At 45.5% G+C, this 19,222-nt stretch overlaps 2 protein-coding genes across 2 annotated transcripts; one reads left to right on the plus strand and one right to left on the minus strand.

The window, feature by feature from the left end:
- Nucleotides 1–1,403: 1,403 nt before the first annotated feature.
- LOC308578051 (rab9 effector protein with kelch motifs-like) lies at nt 1,404–4,777 on the plus strand. Its single transcript, XM_081178336.1, has 4 exons — nt 1,404–2,129; nt 3,076–3,237; nt 3,513–3,666; nt 4,594–4,777. Exons 1-4 carry the CDS (start codon nt 1,991–1,993, stop codon nt 4,760–4,762), a joined length of 624 nt encoding a protein of 207 aa, XP_081034462.1. The 5' UTR covers nt 1,404–1,990; the 3' UTR covers nt 4,763–4,777.
- A 3,865-nt stretch (nt 4,778–8,642) lies between these two features.
- LOC308577828 (endoplasmic reticulum chaperone BiP-like) lies at nt 8,643–18,242 on the minus strand. Its single transcript, XM_081178218.1, has 9 exons — nt 18,134–18,242; nt 16,688–16,850; nt 14,672–14,903; nt 12,348–12,485; nt 11,662–11,774; nt 11,184–11,574; nt 10,145–10,382; nt 9,787–9,954; nt 8,643–9,514 (listed from the first exon to the last, which is right to left on the minus strand). The coding sequence occupies exons 2-9, from the start codon at nt 16,804–16,806 to the stop codon at nt 8,949–8,951; spliced, it is 1,965 nt and encodes a 654-aa protein (XP_081034344.1). The 5' UTR covers nt 16,807–16,850; nt 18,134–18,242; the 3' UTR covers nt 8,643–8,948.
- Nucleotides 18,243–19,222: the final 980 nt, after the last annotated feature.

Genomic DNA, 19,222 nt, shown 5'->3' on the forward strand with positions numbered 1-19,222 from the left:
TATGCATAAATCAGGCTGTCATGCAGAGTTGCTGACCGACTCTGGGGTTGCAGTGCTCATCTCGCTTTATTGGCCGAGGGAGCATGACTAAGCCGCTTCTGGCGAACCAGAGCAGCGCACGGAAACGGCGTTTACCTTCCCGCCAGAGAGGTACCTATTTATCTACTTGCACTTTGACGTGCTTTCGAACTGCTAGGTTGGCAGGAATTTACAGCGTAAACTATCCATTATCCAGCAGAGTATGGAACATTGTACAAACGTGTCTGCCCTGGATGAAAACGAAAACAAAACAGAACAGAACAAAGAACTGAGACTCTTGGAAGTGACACAGAGTCTCTCCGCCCCACAGTAGGCAGGACGCACACTCTGAGCTGTTTAATCCTGTAAGCTCAGGTTCTCCTCACAAGAACTGCTGTATTTGGCAGCACAGTAAGTGTGCATAGATAGCATTGAAGGCTTAAAGAGACACGCTCCATCTTCTGCTCCACATGGAACAGCAGCCTTGCTGAGATCCGTTTTGCTTATTTCTCCATGCCAGGTATGCCCTTCTCCCACCTGGGGACAGTCCCTGTGCCCATGTGGGGCAAAACTCCTTGTACCTAACTCCTGCAGAGCCAGGCAGCAGGAAAGGGAAAGTCATCTGTTGCGTTCTGAAGGTAAAGGAAGGACTGGACCCTGATTAATAAAATAGACACGAGGCTTGACCAGAAAGACTCTGGGAGAAAAGTGTGCAATGCCACTCCCTGGCCCAGGCCGTTTTTATTCACAAAAGAACTTTAACACAGTGTTTGTAACAACCAATCAGATTTCCTCTGAGCATTTCAAAAAATCCCCTGTGGGGACAAAGTGGAATCAGAGGAAGCCTCTTAACTACAAAGAACTATTTACTATTTGAGCATGCATACATGTTTAGGTTAAATAAAACAGGAACCAAAGAGGAATGCATTTAGCAAACCCCGGAGGTCATAAACCTATAGGAAAGGAAATACAGGCATTTTTGTGAGGAGAAACAGAACTTACAGGGTTAACAGTTCTGTGTGACGTCTCACATTCTGAGGCGTGGTTATGTTCACATACGGGAATCTGTCTGTGTGTGAGTTTCCTTTCGTTTTTTGGCTGAGAGAAGAAAGGATGTCTGCTCTCTCGCCGGGCTGATTTATGATGTTTTCTTTCACATTAAAGACTGTTGGAGATTAGCAAGAAGCCTGCATTCAGTCTGATTTATTATCCACACACAAGGCAACACTTCCTGCCGCTGTGCAAAGAACTCTGCTGTGCTGAGAGCTGCAAAGAGCTAAGGTTTTCTATCGGCATGACCGTCCAAAGGCACAGAGGAAGAGTGCCGGACGCCATTTCCCCCCACAATTTTACCACCTCCATGTAAACTCTGTTCCTGGCCCTAAAAGCTACCTAAAGATTACCAAAAGCTACATCAAAGCTACCTCCTTATCTTTATGTACTCAGGATGCCTGGTGAACAACTAGTCTGTGCTATGTGACTACCAGGCATAGAGAAAATGGGCAGAGGTGCAGAGGCTTGTGGGATTGATCAGAAATCATGTCAAATGACTCAAGCCCAGTCACGGGGATTCGAACCGCTGACCTTCTGATGCGCAAGTACTAGGCTCTGTAGTTTAACCCACAATGCCACGCACGTCCCTTACCTGACAGCAATTGCAGAGAGTGCTGCTGCTTTTAGGTCCTGCTTGTGGGCTTTGCATTGGGGCATCTGGCTGGCCTCTGAGCAGGGGCAGACTTTGGTAATCTTTGGTAAACTGGTGCACTGAGTTATGACAAAATTTGGCACACTGAAATGGACCATCTCAATTTTGCTCTCCCTCTTTTGGCGCCCTATGTATGGGAAGCGCCCACACTGCCCGAAATCAGGCGCTGCTGTGAGAACAGGATGCTGGACTAGATGAGCCCCCTTTGGCTTGATCCCACTACCAGGCTCTTACGTGTCTTTCTGGCTCCCAGATGCACACTGTTGGATGGCACCTGCCTGGTGGGGTCTCTTGCCGCAGTATGAGCATGCCACCTTCATTCCCACAAGCTGGCCCACGAGCCTCTGGGTGTTTGGAGGAGCCAGTGAAACTGGGAACAGTAATTGTGTGCAAGTTCTGGACCTCCGTATCAGTTATTTCCGTTTCATTTTATTACTTCTTGGAGTATTTTTGAAAAAAGATTTCAAACATGCAGCTGTCCAATTTCTAAATTTATTCATATCCAATATTTGCATCCCACTATCCTACCAAGGAGCTCAGAGCAGCAAATATAGCTCTCCTGAGAATAGTTATCCTCACAACAACCCATTGAGGTAGGTTAAGCTAGGAGAGAGTGATTGGTCCAAGTTCACTTGGCCTTAGTCAGGGGGTTGAATCCTAGTTTCTCAGGACTTAGTCCAACAATCTTACCACTACACCACACTGGCTATCTGTTAGATGATGAAAATAACAATAAAACTTATTTCAGAGTGGTAGCTGGGTTAGCGTACTGCAGCAAAAACAATAGTGTCTTGTGTCACCGTCTATATCTAATAAATTTATTATGGCATCAGCTTTTGCACACTACAATCTGGCTTCTTTAGATGCATGAAGTATTATCCTGAGTTACTGCACTAGTGGGTCAGAAGGTGGAATTGTGAGATCAGAAGGAAATAATATGTAGAGATGGTGATACTTGTGTTTTAACAGTGGCCATTGACATACACACAAAATAGTTGTTTATAACATCCAAGCCATCAGTCAGAAAACTGGCACATGTAATTTGATTTAAAACCCCAAAATGTTTCAATTCAGTCCCTAACCTATAGCACTAAATCTCTTGAGGAAGTACAGTTCAGTAGTTTCAAGTTCTAGTTTCTCTTTGATGTTACTTTGAATCAAAGTACCACTAAATTAGCCTTGCATTTAAGCACTCGCCTGGTAACCAAAGGGGACTAGGAATTCCATTTCTTTCTTCCACATGTGACGTGTAATTCGCACCCACCCCCAATTTCTGTGCTTATAATTTACTTGTGTGCAATCCCCAATTTTTCAATATTGTAGCTTACAAATATTTTTGTTTTCCACGTTAGAAGGTGGAACTTGGATGAGCCCTAAGGTGATCGGCACTCCACCATCCCTTCGGACTTATCATACATCCTCAGCAGTGATTGGGGACCATTTATATGTATTTGGAGGAGGCGATAAAGGGGTGGATCCAGTCAAAGACCAGCAGCTTCACATCTTTGACTCTGGTAAGCTTCCTCTGCTCCTGTGCAGATGTTTCCCAAACTAAATGTTTAGCTGATTCCCCTTGGCCTGGCAGCAGATGGAGTTGAATCCTGTTAGCCCTACTTAGAGAAAAACCATCGAAATGGATAGACATGACTAATGTAGGCCTTTTAATTGCAAGGGGTCTACTCTTAGGTAAAACATAGCTAAATGCAACCCTGTGTGTGGGAAGCAGGGAGCAAGGACCTTGAGGTAGCTGTTGCTTCATCTTAATACATTTCTCTCTCGCCACCTGTAGCCACTCTGACATGGCTGCAACCAGAAGTTTGGGGCGACCCTCCTGCTCCTCGACATGGCCATGCCATGGTGGCTGTCGAGAACAGGCTCTACATACATGGCGGATTGGCAGGTGATACCCTTTTTGATTATCTCTTCTGCTTTGATACAAATAAGTACTCAGTGGTGCAAACTTTGTGGAAAGGGATTCTTATCTTCCCATCTTGCCTTAAAAAAACCCAAAGCCATAAAATTTTAGCTTTTAGAAGCTACACATTATAAAGCAGGGGTCAGCATTTTTTTCCAGCAGGGGGCCGGTCCACTGTCCCTCAGACCTTGTGGGGGGCCAGACTATATTTTGATTTTTTTTTAAAAAATGAACTAATTCCTGTGCCCCACAGATAACCCAGAGATGCATTTCAAATAAAAGCACACATTCCACTCATGTAAAAACATGCTGATTCCCAGACCGTCTGTCAGCCAGATTTAGAAGGCGACTGGGCCTTAGTTTGCCTACCCATGTTATAAAGCCTTAAAGGCTAAGAATGTGAGAAATACTGTAGGATCCTGATTACAGTTTCCACCTGCAGGCTGTGTTACTACAGAATTGTGGTACAGCCTTAGGAGGTGGTGTGGGGTAGTGGGTAGCGTTTGACAAGATCCAGGAAGACGAGGAATCAGATTCCCACTCAGATCTCACTGGGTGACCTTAGGTTAGGCACAATCTCTCAGTCTAACCTACTGTGCAGGGTTGTGAGGATACAAGGGAGGAAAGGGGAGGATAACCATGTATGCTGCCATAAGTTCCTTTATGGAAAGGAAGACATTAATGAGAAAAATAAATTCTAAATTCCATTCAGCCTTCCTTTGATTCCTCTTTTTCAGGCATTTCCCATCTGTTTAAGCCACCCCCCCCCAATAATCTTTGCTGTCATTACAGCTAGAATCTTAACTTTGACGTAACTGTCCCAAACTCTTTACCAAATTCATTTTCCTGTTGCAGAATCACTGAATGTGCATGCAGCCCTGTTATGTGTGTTTCAAGCTCAGTTTGCTTAAGCTTTGCACCTGATGAGCACTGATGTGGATTGATTTAATGTGCTTGCAGCTGAAATGAAGTGGGAGACCCTGTCAGCTACTGGATCTGTACCAGCAGGGCGGGCAGCCCACTCAGCAGCTGTGTTTCAGGGCCATTTGTATATATTTGGTGGAATGGACCCAACAGGAGCACTGGACACAATGTGTAAATATATAAGTGGGTGTTTCTTATGATGATATCTTTGGTTAGCTTCCATTGGGAACATTATACTGGGGAATCCTCTTTGCGTATCTGCCATCGCCAGCAATTTTGAGATGGCAGCCCCAGCCATGTAACCTCCCCACAACCTTGACTTATCTGAAGCAAGTAGTGGCTGAAGCTGATGGGAGCTGTAATCCAAAACAAAGTGCTTATGTGGCCTCTGATTATGTAGTGTGACTCCCCCCGCCCCCCAGGATTATAAACACTGTCACCACATACTAAAGGGAGTGGGAGTAGTAGATCAGAGGTAGAGCTCATCTGTTGCATGAAAAAGGTCCCAGGATCAGTCCCTTGAGTCTGCAGTTTTTAACAAGATGGAGAGGGAGGAGCATCAGGGAACAGGTGATACTAAAACAGATCTTTTTGCAACCCTGGGAAGTTGTGGTCAATTCAGAGTAGGCACACCTGGGCTACGTGTGCAAAAAGATTGATATGGAATAACGCAGCTTCAAGTTTATCAAGAGCATCTATAGCTCATTGAAAGAGCAGGTGTTTTGCATGCAGAAAGGTCCCAGGTTTAATCCCAAATATTATCCAGTTAAAAGGATCTTTTGCAGCAGGTGATAGGAATGCTGTCCAGAGTTGTAAAGACTGCAGAGAGAATAATTGGGTGCACTCTTCCCACCTTGGATCAAATCTATGCTTCCAGGTGCCATAAGAAAGCTGCAGAGATAGCGCAGGATAGTGCACACCCCAGAAATGATCTCTTTCAGCTTCTGCCTTCTGGAAGAAGGTACAGGGTTATAAAGACTAGGACTAGCCGCCTGAGAAACAGTTTTTATCCAAATGCAGTGTAAGGAGTCTCTATGGGAATATATTGTATTTAAAAATGGGGTATCAGAGTTTTTAGGGGGCTAACCAGGCTGGGATAGCTGGCTTGTTGGTTTTAAATGTCTTATGTAGATTTTTTCAATTTCGTTGTTCTGTATGAGACAATGACAATAAAGATTATCGTATCGAAAGAGTATTCTGTCAGGAAAAAGCACCAAGGCAAAAGCCAGCTCCAGATTGCTGGAATGCAAAACAGGATGTTATGTTTTGCAGATGTACTGTTGGAGAAAAGGTGGAGCCTATTCTCTGTACTGAGCACCGGATGTTAGCTCAGAGTGTCATGTGACCTGTGCTGGAAGTACAGGGGAGGAGTGTGTGACTCTTCTGATGGAGTCTGAAGGGAACAGTTGCATTTCTATGTACTGTTGAGTGACAAGAATAAAACATGTAGAAAGGACTCCTGTCTGTCTCATTTCTCCTCCCTGGGAGAATGCAGGGAGGGAGAGAAAAGCAGAGAAGCAGAGGGTGTGTTCTATCTCACGTCTAATGAGAAGAATCGCCGGGTTTGTTTACCTAGCCTGCCGGAGGTCGCAGACGGACGGTAAACACAGTATCTCGCTCAACTGCCTCGGGGGAGGCCAGGTACCTCTGCCTGTGAGCTGAAGATACTAACATATTCTCTCTCTCCTCTCTCACTAGCAGAAACCTTGAGGAGCTGCTTTCAGTCAGTATTAGGCAGCAGTGGGCTAGGTCAGGAATAATAGTACGTAATTTATTATTTTTACCCAACCCATCTGAACTTGTGGCTCTGCAATATGTTGCTGAATCCCCACCCTTGGCCATGCTGGTTGGAGCTGTTGGAAGTTAGGAATCCAACAGCATCTGGCAGGCCACGAGTTTCTTACTCCTGGTCTAGATGGGAATAGTTTAAAAGGTGCCCAAGAGCCGCTCAGTGTTTCAGTGTTCCACAACACCCACAAGAACCCTTCTGGTCTAAATAGTCCAACATACTGTTCTCAGTCAGGAGCCTGCAAGCAGGAATTGTGTGAAACTGCAGTCTCCCCTTTTTGATTCCCAACAAGTGGTTTGCTATATCCTCCATGAATCTATCTTTGCTGCTTTTAAAACCATACAAGCTGTCAGCAGTCACTGTTCCCATGTATGTCACTTAAAATGTTAAGAGGGAAAAGAGATCCCCAATATTTCCACTCCCTGTAGAAGCTTCAGGTCTAATTTTCCAAGATTGACAAATAGTGGTTTTAATTGAAAAGAAGCTGCTGCAAACCCCCTTTTTTTGCATAGTTTTCTGTTTGTTTTTTTAACTGCAGAAAAGGGACATTGGACAAAGCTGGAGTTTAAAACTCCTGTGCCTTCTGCTCGTCTGGACCAGTCTATGTGTTGTTCCGTGGAAAGTGTCTTCCAATGAGGACAGCAACGGGAAGGAAGGAGCTGGAGGCTCTAATGGAGACAATCTATCTCAAGGCTGCCCAGATGAACACTTATGCTTAGTGTTTGGTGGAGTGGATATTAAAGGGTAAATCTACAAAGACAGTACTGTAACTCTTCTTAAGTAAAATGTTTTAACTAAATGTAGCTGTTTAATAATCTATATCTGCCACCCTCCATGTAATGCAAGACAATCCACATTTTGTGCCGGAGGACTACAAATGAAGTGTGTGTGCATATTTCTGCCTCTTTAAAGTTTCAGTGTGTCCAATGGCTGGGAAAGGAAGGGAAGTGTTTAATAAAATACCAGTGAGTTGACCTCCTTTAATGTAATCATTTCCTTAAATCAAATTTGGGTGGTTGACTGCTTCGTAGTACCATGGAAGTAAAATAAGACCCTCAGAAAATGAAATGTGTAGTTTCTACAGGTACTGAACCCCAAATGGTGCCCTCCTGCCAACAATGGGATGAATCAGGATGTGTTAGATGAAGCTAATAAGAATTAGTGCTGGAGGGTTCAGGATTGGACAATTTCCCATATAACAGATTTACTGCACTGAAACAGTTCAGTACAGATAGGAAAGTACCATTAACTCCTAAGGGCATACAGCTTTTGCCAACAATGGGCAGCAGATTGTAATTAAAACAGGTTATTGGCCAAGTGGTTTCATTGCATTAGCTTATGTTGACAAAAGAGCCAGACAGCTTGAATACTAAATAAGCAACACATCATGGGTCTGTTAGTTATGGTTAACTAAAATAGTAGATGGGCTGCTTCTTGTGTGATCAAGCAAACAAACTGCAGAGTTGAGCAGCTGATAAAGTTAGGGATTAAGTTATCCAAAATCATCTCCCTTGTGTGCTTGATCCAGCCCTTAGCTTCTCTCTTGTATATTTCTGGGCCTGAAATTACTTAAATTATTCAGAGATCCAGCTTGAGGTATTCTGACCTGGCACAATAATGCATACTTACTCTGAGCTCATTTACACATTTCTCATCTAGAAACAAAACATGTAAACATTAAGGACCACTAGATGACCCTGAGGGTATCTTTCAATTGTACAATTCTGATTCTAATGTTACAGTGGCTTGTCAAGTCATCACCCAATAGCCTGCTACCACCTAGCAGACATAGGTAAAGGGACCCCTGACCATTAGGTCCAGTCGTGACCGACTCTGGGGTTGTGGCACTCATCTCGCTTTATTGGCTTCTGGGCCATGTGGCCAGCATGACTAAGCCGATTCTGGCAAACCAGAGCAGTGCACGGAAACGCCGTTTACCTTCCTGCCAGAGCGATACCTATTTATCTACTTGCACTTTGACGTGCTTCTGAACTGCTAGGTTGGCAGGAGCAGGGACCGAGCAACGGGATCTCAAACCCCGTCGCGGGGATTTGAACCGCCGACCTTCTGATCGGCAAGTCCTAGGCTCTGTGGTTTAACCCACAGTGACTCCCGCATCTCCCTAGCAGACATGCATGGGAATAATTTGTTGTACAATTGTATTCTGCTCTGAGGAAGGTGGTTTCTGAGGGGGTCAGACCAAGAAACATGCAGACAAAACCATAGCTCTGGTCCTGGTGTGTTCTTAGTTCCTATAAGCATTTGTGTTACAAAGATCAAATAGACCCAGATCCAGTGTAAGTAACAAATTTATTGTTGTCACTAGGAGGGTAGAAAAGTTCTCCACATAACACACACAACCCAACTTGTTAAATAGAATGGTTTCAATACTTCACCCGCTCCCCTTGTCAGGTTGCCCACCCCCCTGCTGGACATTTATCAACTGCTAATGAAAAGCAGTATACAGCCACTTTTGGGCTAGCATTTCCAACTCCACTCAATGTGAAGATTCTGGTCACATTCCAAATCTAGAGTTCAAATAGTTTAAACAAAAGTTCAAAGTCCAATATTTACAGCACCGTCTAGGAAACTGAGGTCTACAATTCATCCTTATCTCCTCCTGCTGCTTCTTCCTCGGTAGGGGGTGGGCCTGCACTACCATACAACCTGCCCACAATTGGTTGCACCACCTCTTCCAGTTCCTTCTTTTGGGCTTTGAATTCCTCAATATCACTATCTTGGTGACTCTCTAGCCACTCAATCTTTTCCTCTACAGCCTTCTCTATTGTTTCTTTGTCTTCAGATGACAACTTGCCACCGAGCTTCTCCTTATCTCCAATCTGGTTTTTCAGTGAGTAGGCATAACTTTCCAGCTCATTCCTAGCATCGATCCGCTCTTTCAGCTTTTGGTCTTCCTCAGCAAACTTCTCTGCATCATTGACCATCCTCTCAATTTCTTCTGGAGTAAGACGATTCTGGTCATTGGTGATAGTGATCTTATTTTTGTTGCCTGTGCCCTTGTCCTCAGCTGTAACACGAAGAATTCCATTCACATCTATTTCAAAGGTAACTTCAATCTGAGGGACGCCACGGGGAGCAGGAGGGATTCCAGTCAGATCGAAAGTTCCCAAGAGATGATTGTCCTTTGTAAGAGGACGTTCTCCTATGGGGGGGGGATTTCATTTCACATGAAATCACTCAGATTATACTCTGGTAATCATGCAAGTACAAGGTTATTTTTTAAAAGGCATCCCACTTGTGTTTCTATTAATAATCAACAGCTAGTGATACTCAAAGCATGTTAAGGAACCTCACAAATGTGGAAACATGCATTGCAAAATTAAGCTGTGTTGGATTCACCTTTTACTCTTTAATGCCCAGAAGACAAAATACTCTGAAAGTTTCCAAGCCAAATGATGTTGGTCGGCCACTTACCTTCATAAACCTTAATTGTCACAGTTGGCTGGTTATCTGAAGCTGTGGAGAAGATCTGTGATTTCTTGGTGGGGACAACAGTGTTCCTTGGGATAAGTTTGGTCATTACTCCACCAACAGTCTCAATGCCCAAGGTCAGGGGACACACATCAAGCAGCACCAGATCCCCTAAGAATGAAAAGGAGGTTTTAAGTGATGAAGCATCACCATAATTTATCTAGCTGTAGTGACAAACTTGACAGCCAGCAAAGACAAAGATCTTCCATTCCAAACAGTTATGAGGCTGACTGGAAGCTTTTCACTTGTACAGGCTACTCTGCCCAACACCTCATGCAGCATTTAAGTCACTCAGACTTACCAGTATCTTGATCCCCAGAGAGTACACCAGCCTGCACAGCAGCACCATAAGCTACAGCTTCATCAGGGTTGATTCCACGAGAGGGTTCCTTGCCATTGAAAAATTCTTTCACAAGCTGCTGTATTTTGGGGATGCGAGTAGAGCCACCAACAAGCACAATTTCATCAATGTCAGACTTCTTTAGGTCTGCATCCTCTAGGACTTTCTGGACAGGTTTCATGGTGGAACGGAAGAGATCCTACAAGCAGAATTTAAAATCCCTTAATTGATGTGGAAAGGCAATCACAGAACAAGGCCACAAGATGATACAGTCACCAAATTATCAAATACATCCTGCCCCCAAGATGCCCATGTGTGATGCTATTTGAGATCAGATGGGCCTACTCGTAACATCTCATTTGTCTTTAACAGGAGAATCCACAAAGATCAGTCACTGCTATCTTTTAGAGGACAAGCAATTTTGACTCAAGCCATTAGGGAACCAATTTATTCTCTGCTGTTGGTGCAGTTTGACCAGCATAGTGTCTTGGGAGTGGGATAACATTTCACACAGGAGGGCACCACTTTATTTTTCCCATGACACGCATGTACTACATGTTACTATAATTGGCCCAGTATACCTGAAGGAGCGTCTCCACCCCCATCATTCTGCCCGGACGCTGAGGTCCAGCGCTGAGGGCCTTCTGGCGGTTCCCTCATTGTGAGAAGCCAAGCTACAGGAAACCAGGCAGAGGGTCTTCTCGGTAGTGGCGCCCACCCTGTGGGACACCCTCCTATCAGATGTCAAAGAGAGAAACAACTACCTAACATTTAGAAGACATCTAAACTTCCCTGTTCAGGGAAGTTTTTAATGTGCGACATTTGAATGTATTTTTAATCTTTGTTGGAAGCCACCCAGAGTGGCTGGGGAAACCCAGCCAGATGGGTGGGGTACAAATAATAAATAAATTATTATTAATTATTATTACATCTCTCCCACTTTTATGTTTTGTGTACAGCAATTACTGCAATTACCCATTTTAAAATTCAAGATACCTACCATGTTCAGTTCTTCAAATTTTGCTCTTGTCAAGGTTTCAGAGAAGTCTTCTCCTTCAAAGAAAGATTCAATCTCAATTCTAGATTGGTGTTGAGAAGAAAGCGCTCTTTTGGCTTTTTCAACTTCTCGACGAAGCTTCTGAACAGCTCTGTTGTCCTTCCGAACATCCTTTCCAGTTTTCTTCTTGTAGAGCTTGATGAAATGTTCCATTACACGCTGGTCAAAGTCTTCCCCACCCAGGTGAGTGTCTCCATTGGTTGCCACAACTTCAAAGACACCATTATCAATTGAGAGGAGGGAGACATCAAAAGTTCCACCACCCAAGTCAAAGACAAGGATGTTCTTCTCGCCCTCCCTCTTGTCTAGGCCATAAGCAATAGCAGCAGCAGTCCTGTAAGAGCAACTCGTTAGTTTGGTAAATGTGAAAAAAGCCCACATAAATTCCAAATACTGGCAGAAGACTTAAAACCCTACTTACGGCTCATTGATTATTCTCATGACATTCAGCCCTGCAATAGTACCAGCATCCTTTGTAGCCTGACGCTGGGCATCGTTGAAGTAAGCTGGCACAGTGACAACAGCATGGGTGACCTGGAGAAGAATGAGAATAATTTGGATTGCTGTTTCCAAATTAACATCTAATACAGTTTTTTGGGGGGAGGGGGAGGGAGCCCGATTGTCTAGAATGCACCTTTCAAGACTACGTAGAGTGGATTGCCTGTTGCCCTTCTAGATGCTGCTGGGCTCTCATCAGCCCCATCCAGCATTGTCAACTGTCAGGGATATTGGAAATTGGAATTCAAACAGATCCAGAAGGCTACAGATTGGCTGCCTCAGCTTGGAGAACAGTTCTACCACCCCCATCCATTTTATGTCCCAGGGAACCCAGAAGGCATGGACTCCTCATGTACAAGCAGCCAGGCCTGTTAGGAGGCATTAAAGCTCAGCAGTAGAACACTTAAACTGCATGCAGAATAGTACATGTTCAATCCAGTTTAGAATTATCTCTAGATCAGAAAGGCATCTGAGACCTGCTGCTAACTAGAGTAAGAAGTAAAGGATTAGACCAACCACTGGCCAGTCTCCATACATGGTAGATTCACAAAGGCTCCCCTCAGTGCCTATTCTTTTTGCTTGTGTGCTTCAGCTGAAATAACATCTTACCTTCTTTCCCAAGTAGGCCTCAGCAGTCTCCTTCATTTTAGTCAGAACCATTGCTGAAATTTCTTCTGGGGCAAAGGTCTTCATTTGGCCACCTCCAATATCAACCTGAATATGGGGCTTGGACTTCTTTTCAATAACCTGTAAAGACAGGTACAAGTGGACATGGTTAAAAACCAAAAGCACCACATCTACAATATTAATCTTGTGGTGGACTTAAAGAGGTTCCATTGAGGATGCAGCAGGACCAAACAACCTGCCCATCAGGTTGCCAGATGCAGAATAACCCATGCTTTGATGCTGGTATCGTGAGCAGAGTGAAAGCAGAGCCATAAGTTGTGTGGACTGGAAAAACACTTCATACATAGCTTAGTAACCTAGTGTCTCTAGGAAAGTGCTAGGGCTGGGGACAGGCTGGGTTCAAATTTCACACCAAAAGGTGTTCAATGTACTTTATATATACAGTGGTACCCTCAGGTTAAGTACTTACCGTATTTTTCGCTCTATAACACGCAGATTTTTTCTCCTAAAAAGGAAGGGGAAATGTCTGTGCGTGTTATGGAGCGAATGTGTGGTCCCTGGAGCCGAAAAATAAGGCAAAAATCAAACCGCGCTTCAGGGAGAAGGGAGCTCCGTGATACAGGAAGTGGCTGCTTTCCTGCATTCTGCCTCAGGGTCTTACTGCCCGCCCCCTCTGTTTCCTTGCTGTGTTTGCTCAAACGGAACAAAGAGCAGGGGAAGCCCCTCCCCTCCAGGCAAGTAGAGAGGGAAAGCAGAGCGTCCGAACAAAGAGCAGGGAAAGCCCCTCCCCTCCAGGCAAGTAGAGAGGGAAAGCAGAGCGTCCGAACAAAGAGCAGGGAAAGCCCCTCCCCTCCAGGCAAGTAGAGAGGGAAAGCAGAGCGTCCGAACAAAGAGCAGGGGAAGCCCCTCCCCTCCAGGCAAGTAGAGAGGGAAAGCAGAGCGTCCGTCCTTCTATCCTCTCCCTGCTCCGGAGGAACAATGTTTGTGAAGGGAAGAGAGACTACAGGTTCGGCTAAAAATTCTGATTTGACTTCCTGCTTTTTGTTTTTGGAGACACACAGCATTCAAATATGCTTTCTTCCATTTAAAGAGGGAGAGAGAGAGAGAGAGCACACGCTGGCTGGCTTGTGTGGGTGGGTGGGGGGAAACTTTTGCCTTCCTTTCCTCACCTTATAGCCCTCTCCTGCATTCTTAGCCTTCTGTGTTTTTCCTTCCCTCCCCACTTAAAATGTGGTTACAAAGCATGGATCCACATGGATCCTCAGGATCTTTGCATTGGGTCACCCCAAATTCACCATCAGAGCACACAGCATGTCCATGGCTACAGCCTGCCCCCCCAAAATCACACACCCATTGTTGCCTGGGGCTGCAATGGTGCAAAAACGTGGTTACAAAGCATGGATCCACATGGATCCTCAGGATCTTTGCATTGGGTCAGCCAAAATTCACCACCAGAGCACATAGCATGTCCATGGCTACAGCCTGTCCCCCCCCCAAAAAAAATCACGCACCCACTGTTGCCTGGGGCTGCAATGGTGCAAAAACGTGGTTACAAAGCATGGATCCACATGGATCCTCAGGATCTTTGCATTGGGTCAGCCAAAATTCCCCATCAGAGCACATAGCATGTCCATGACTACAGCCTGTCCCCCCCAAAAAAAATCACGCACCCACTGTTGCCTGGGGCTGCAATGGTGCAAAAACGTGGTTAAAAAGTATGGGTCCACATGGATCCTCAGGATCTTTGCATTGGGTCAGCCAAAATTCACCATCAGAGCACATAGCATGTCCATGACTACAGCCTGTCCCCCCCAAAAAAAATCACGCACCCACTGTTGCCTGGGGCTGCAATGGTGCAAAAACGTGGTTACAAAGCATGGATCCACAGGGATTCTCAGGATTTTTGCATTGGGTCACCCCAAATTCACCATCAGATCACATGTCTGTGGCCACAGCATGAAGCACAAAAATGATACGTCCACTGTTTCATTCAGAATATTTTTTCCCTTGTTTTCCTCCTCTAAAAACGATGTGCGTGTTATGGTCAGGTGCGTGTTATAGAGCGAAAAATACGGTAATTCATTCCTGAGGTCTGTACTTAACCTGAAGCACCACTTTAGCTAATGGGGCCTCCTGCTGCCGCCAGAGCACGATTTCTGTTCTCATCCTGAAGCAAAGTTCTTAACCTGAAGCACTATTTCTGGGTTAGCAGAGTCTGTAATCTGAGGTCTGAAGTGTATGTAACCTGAAGGGTATGTAACCCGAGGTACCACTGTACCATAACATAAAAGGCACAAAATGAGTACCTTGAAAGGTAGGTATTTTATATCCTGCTGCACAGAAGGATCATTCCATGTTCTACCAATGAGGCGCTTGGCATCAAATACAGTATTCTCAGGGTTTGAAGTCAGCTGGTTCTTTGCTGCATCACCTATAAGACGTTCCCCCTCTGGTGTGAAGGCCACATAGGAGGGTGTGATTCTGTTACCCTGGTCATTAGCAATTATCTCCACACGCCCATTCTTGAAAACACCAACACTGTAAAAGAGAATGGAAGTTACTTTTTAATATATATGTATTATTTAAAGGCTTCTTTAAATAGTAAAAGCAAAATTAAAGAAATGCCAAGGTCAGATCACTTCCTGGTGAACCTGGACTTCTCCGCGACCCTTCCCCTCTGCAGGGAGGTGGGAACGATTTGGATGGTCTGCCCCCACCACTTAATAGATCAAAATGGTTCCCAGAGAGTGGTAGGGGATGCTTTATCCCATGCTGATGGCCTTTCAGCCGATTCCCTGGTGGCCCGCTGGAATGTGGCGTTAACCAGGGCTATTGACTGTTTGGCTCCAAAGCGCACTCTCCGACTGCATGGAGCCTGGACAACCCCCGTGGTTTTCCACGGATCTGAGGGCAATGAAACAATTGCTGAGACGGCTAGAGCGCTGGTGGCGTATAACTCATTCTGAAGCTGACTGGACATGGGTTAGAGCTCAATGTCGAGTCTACCAAGTGGTGGTAGCAATGGCGAAGAAGACTTTCTTCACCACCTCTATTGCATCTGCAGAAAACAGCTGCAGGAGGCTCTTTAAGGCGGTTCGCAATTTAGCAGAACCACCTGCTACATCGGGGACCAGTACGGGCCACATGATCTCCTGCAATGATTTTGCAAAGTTTTTTGCAGATAAAGTCGCTCAGATTCGGGAAGAGGTAGACTCACAGCTGTCCATGGAGGTGCAGGTCAATTCTGTGTCCAGGGCAACTGTCTACCAGCTCCATCTGGTACACAGGCTGAGACCCCATCTGCCCGCAGACTGTCTCGCCAGAGTGGTACATGCTCTAGTTATCTCTCGCTTGGACTACTGCAATGTGCTCTACGTGGGGCTACTTTTGAAGGTGACCTGGAAACTACAACTAATCCAGAATGTGGCAGCTAGACTGGTGACTGGGAGCGGCCAAGACCACATAACACCGACCTTGAAAGACTTACATTGGCTCCCATTACATTTCCGAGCACAATTCAAAGTGTTGGTGCTGACCTTTAAACATCTAAATGGCCTCGGCCCAGTATACCTGAAGGAGCATCTCCACCCCCATCGTTCTGCCCGGACGCTGAAGTCTAGCGCCAAGGGCCTTCTGGCGGTTCCTTCGCTGCAAGAAGCCAAGTTACAGGGAACCAGGCATAGGGCCTTCTCGGTAGTGGCACCCGCCCTGTGAAACACCCGCCCACCAGATGTCAAAGCGAAAAACAATTACCAGACTTTTGGAAGACATCTGAAGGCAGCCCTGTTTAGGGAAGCTTTTAATGTTTAATAGATTATTGTATTTTAATATTATGTTGGAAGCCGCTCATAACTATATTATTATTATTCTGGGTGGTTCACAAAATATAATACACCTAAAATACAGTACATTAATATGCATTAACACAACCAAGGAAAAATGACCACCACCAACAAAAACAGAATCCACACAAAACCAACAGCAAACAGGAGAAAATCAAGCACATCAAGCAAAAAATCTGATCCCTATGATGAGGTGCAGCAAGCAAGCTAGTTGTATCCTCTGGGCAGCCTAATACTAATGTTTCTGGCCAGTACTCAAGCTTTTAGTTGTAAGACTACACTAAAACAAAATAGTTTGAGTTGAATAGATATTGTATTATTACTCCCTTGACTTGTACCAAGTGAATTAAAATAGTAATACAGTACAATTCGTTTGCATACACTAGTGCAGAATCTTGGCCATATTTTGGTGCAGTGGCCATAAGCTATTCAAGACACCCAGAAGCCAGTCAATCAAATAGGCACCCTTCTTTTACTTACCAGGAATATGTGGTTCCCAGATCAATGCCAACCACAGTCCCCACATCCTCCTTTTTGTTGTCGTCATCAGCAGCAAATACACTGCCAATGAGCAACAGGCAGACAAGGGCATACTTCATTCTGCCCTTGTACCAAATATTCACAATCAGAGAGAGAAAAAACCCTGTAATAAGTAAAATCAACCATCAGTGGCAATACTATGAGCAAAAAGACAATACCATTATGCCCGTTTAATGGAAATGGGGGCAGATTTACAGAGTAAGTATTACTGGTCCCACACATCCTTAGCAAAGGCTGTGAGGGCCAATCAGGACTAGAGGCTACCAAGACCCACAGCCTGCAAACATGCAGGCAGCTCAAAGAAAACACCCCACCCCAAATTCTATACAAAGGAGGCCCAGGAAACTTTTCTGTTCAAGGAAAAGGCAGTAAAGGGGTTAAGAAAATATGTAGCTCTCCTGATACTTAAACATGAATGTGAACCCCCACACACTGCTAAATTCTACAGGCATCCATTGAGAAAAATAATGTGGAAAGGCAGTATGTAAAAGCTGCAAAACCTAACATCAAAAAAAGGCTACCAACCTCTTAACTTTAGTTCAGACAACCCCAACATTAAAAGCAAAGAGTAAGTATGTAATCCAGTGTCAGAGATAGGCTGCTCCCCCTCCCATTTTTTTGGTATATGGAGTCACTGTAAAATGAGTAGCCTCAAATCAAATAATTAACGTTGTTCACTGCAACCACAGCTGTTTTGCCTTCACCATTCTCATAAGGTGAAGTGGGAGAAGGGAGTAGTCGCTGTCCCCATCACCAGAAACCCAGCTATTACCATTTACCCCAAACCGGTAAAGGTTATCAATATACAAAACCAACACCATATAGAAACATCTAGCAAGTTCTGCTTTTTGCAAAAAAATCCCCTCTCCCAGGTAAGGAGCAAGGGGGAACGAAAAAGAATACCCCACACAAACATCTGTTCCTATTCTGCGATATAAACCCCTTTTATTCATGCATGCATACCAAATACTGTAATCCAGTGTTTCCCAACCTTGGGTCTCCAGCTGTTTTTGGACTACAACTCCCATCATCCCTTGCTAGCAAGACCAATGGTCAGGGATGATGGGAATTGTAGTCCAACAGCAGCTGGAGACCCAAGGTTGGGAAACACTGCTGTAATCACTGCAATCGCCACCCAACCACCACCACCAAGGGAGAATATGGATCTGGCAGGAAATGCGAATAAAAATGGAGCGCTTTGGACCAAGAGCCGCAATAGGATTTTTCTCAATGGGAACCTGGGTAAATGAGAACGAAGGGGCATTTTGAGGGCAAGGGGGGACCCCGCAAGGCCCGATAGATTTGGAGAAGCCACCCTCCCCTTCTCGTTAGGCCCCGGCCCCCGCCTCTTCCTCCGCTCAAGCACTAGGCCACCCCAAGCCTTACCTGTATTAGGTAACAGGACCTCGCGGTCACCTCACGCACTATCCGACAAACGCAACAATACGAATTGTGATTTTCTCACTCAAAGCTCACCGGTTTGGCCCATATGCCCCCCTCGGCTCTTATATACCTTCCCGTGGCCTTGCGTGCAGTCCCACTATTGGCCCATTTTCTCTCGCTGGAGCCTCCCGATTGGTCGCTTGCCACTAAGCTGGCCGGAGCCGATAGGTCCGCTCCGTCCCTGACGTTAGGCCCCGTCGCGCACCGCTCCGTCGGCCTTGGTTGTGTCGCTTCCCTTCCCCTCCCCTTCTCTTTCCTCTCGGCCGTCCTCGAGCCTCATTGGGCCGTCCTACCGGTGTCGCGGTCCAATCAAGGGCTGCTGCATGAGCCAAGCGGAACGAGCTCATTAGCTGGAATTGGGCGTCTTGTTGAAAAATCTCTAGGCATGAAGGGTTGGCACTTTCTGAAAGTTTCTATGGTTACGAGGCCTAGCTCTGCCTGTTATGGGCGGTGGCAGAAGAAGGAACAGGTTGCTGTGACTATGGCTGCCACAATGTCTCCGTAGGCAGTACTGAAGGCTGCTTTGCACCCTCCAGAAAACAAAACAAAAACCCACACAGACATTTCACGCACCCTTTAAACTCCAAGGAAAAGAAAATGCGGAACATAAAACCCTTTCTCTTAACTCACCGGCCGGTTTCTGACAGAACGGACACGTCAACCACTCAGTCGGACCCAGAAACACAGTCACCACCGGCTGGCAGAAAGGGACTAGGGACGCATGCGCAAAGAGAGGTGCTTTTGTTTTGTTGTTTAGTCGTGTCCGACTCTTCGTGACCCCATGGACCAGAGCACGCCAGGCACTCCTGTCTTCCACTGCCTCCCGCAGTTTGGTCAGACTCATGTTTGTAGCTTCGAGAACGCTGTCCAACCATCTCATCCTCTGTCGTCCCCTTCTCCTTGTGCCGTCCATCTTTCCCGTCCATCTTTCCAGGGAGTCTTCTCTTCTCATGAGGTGGCCAAAGCACTGGAGCCTCAGCTTCAGGATCTGTCCTTCCCGTGAGCACTCAGGGCTGATTTCCTTAATAATGG

The sequence above is a fragment of the Podarcis bocagei genome (assembly GCF_964188305.1).
Source record: "Podarcis bocagei genome assembly, chromosome: W".
NCBI lineage: Eukaryota > Metazoa > Chordata > Lepidosauria > Squamata > Lacertidae > Podarcis > Podarcis bocagei.

Excerpts from the sequence above, each read along its gene's own strand:
- LOC308578051 (XM_081178336.1), top strand. The coding sequence starts at position 1,991 with ATGGCACCTGCCTGGTGGGGTCTCTTGCCGCAGTATGAGCATGCCACC. Across the intron at positions 2,130-3,075 it reads TGTGCAAGTTCTGGACCTCC|AAGGTGGAACTTGGATGAGC; the intron begins GTATCAGTTATT and ends TTTCCACGTTAG. Across the intron at positions 3,238-3,512 it reads GCTTCACATCTTTGACTCTG|CCACTCTGACATGGCTGCAA; the intron begins GTAAGCTTCCTC and ends CGCCACCTGTAG.
- LOC308577828 (XM_081178218.1), bottom strand. The coding sequence starts at position 16,806 with ATGAAGTATGCCCTTGTCTGCCTGTTGCTCATTGGCAGTGTATTTGCT. Across the intron at positions 11,575-11,661 it reads ATGAGAATAATCAATGAGCC|GACTGCTGCTGCTATTGCTT; the intron begins GTAAGTAGGGTT and ends TTGCTCTTACAG. Across the intron at positions 9,955-10,144 it reads CTCTGGGGATCAAGATACTG|GGGATCTGGTGCTGCTTGAT; the intron begins GTAAGTCTGAGT and ends TTTCATTCTTAG.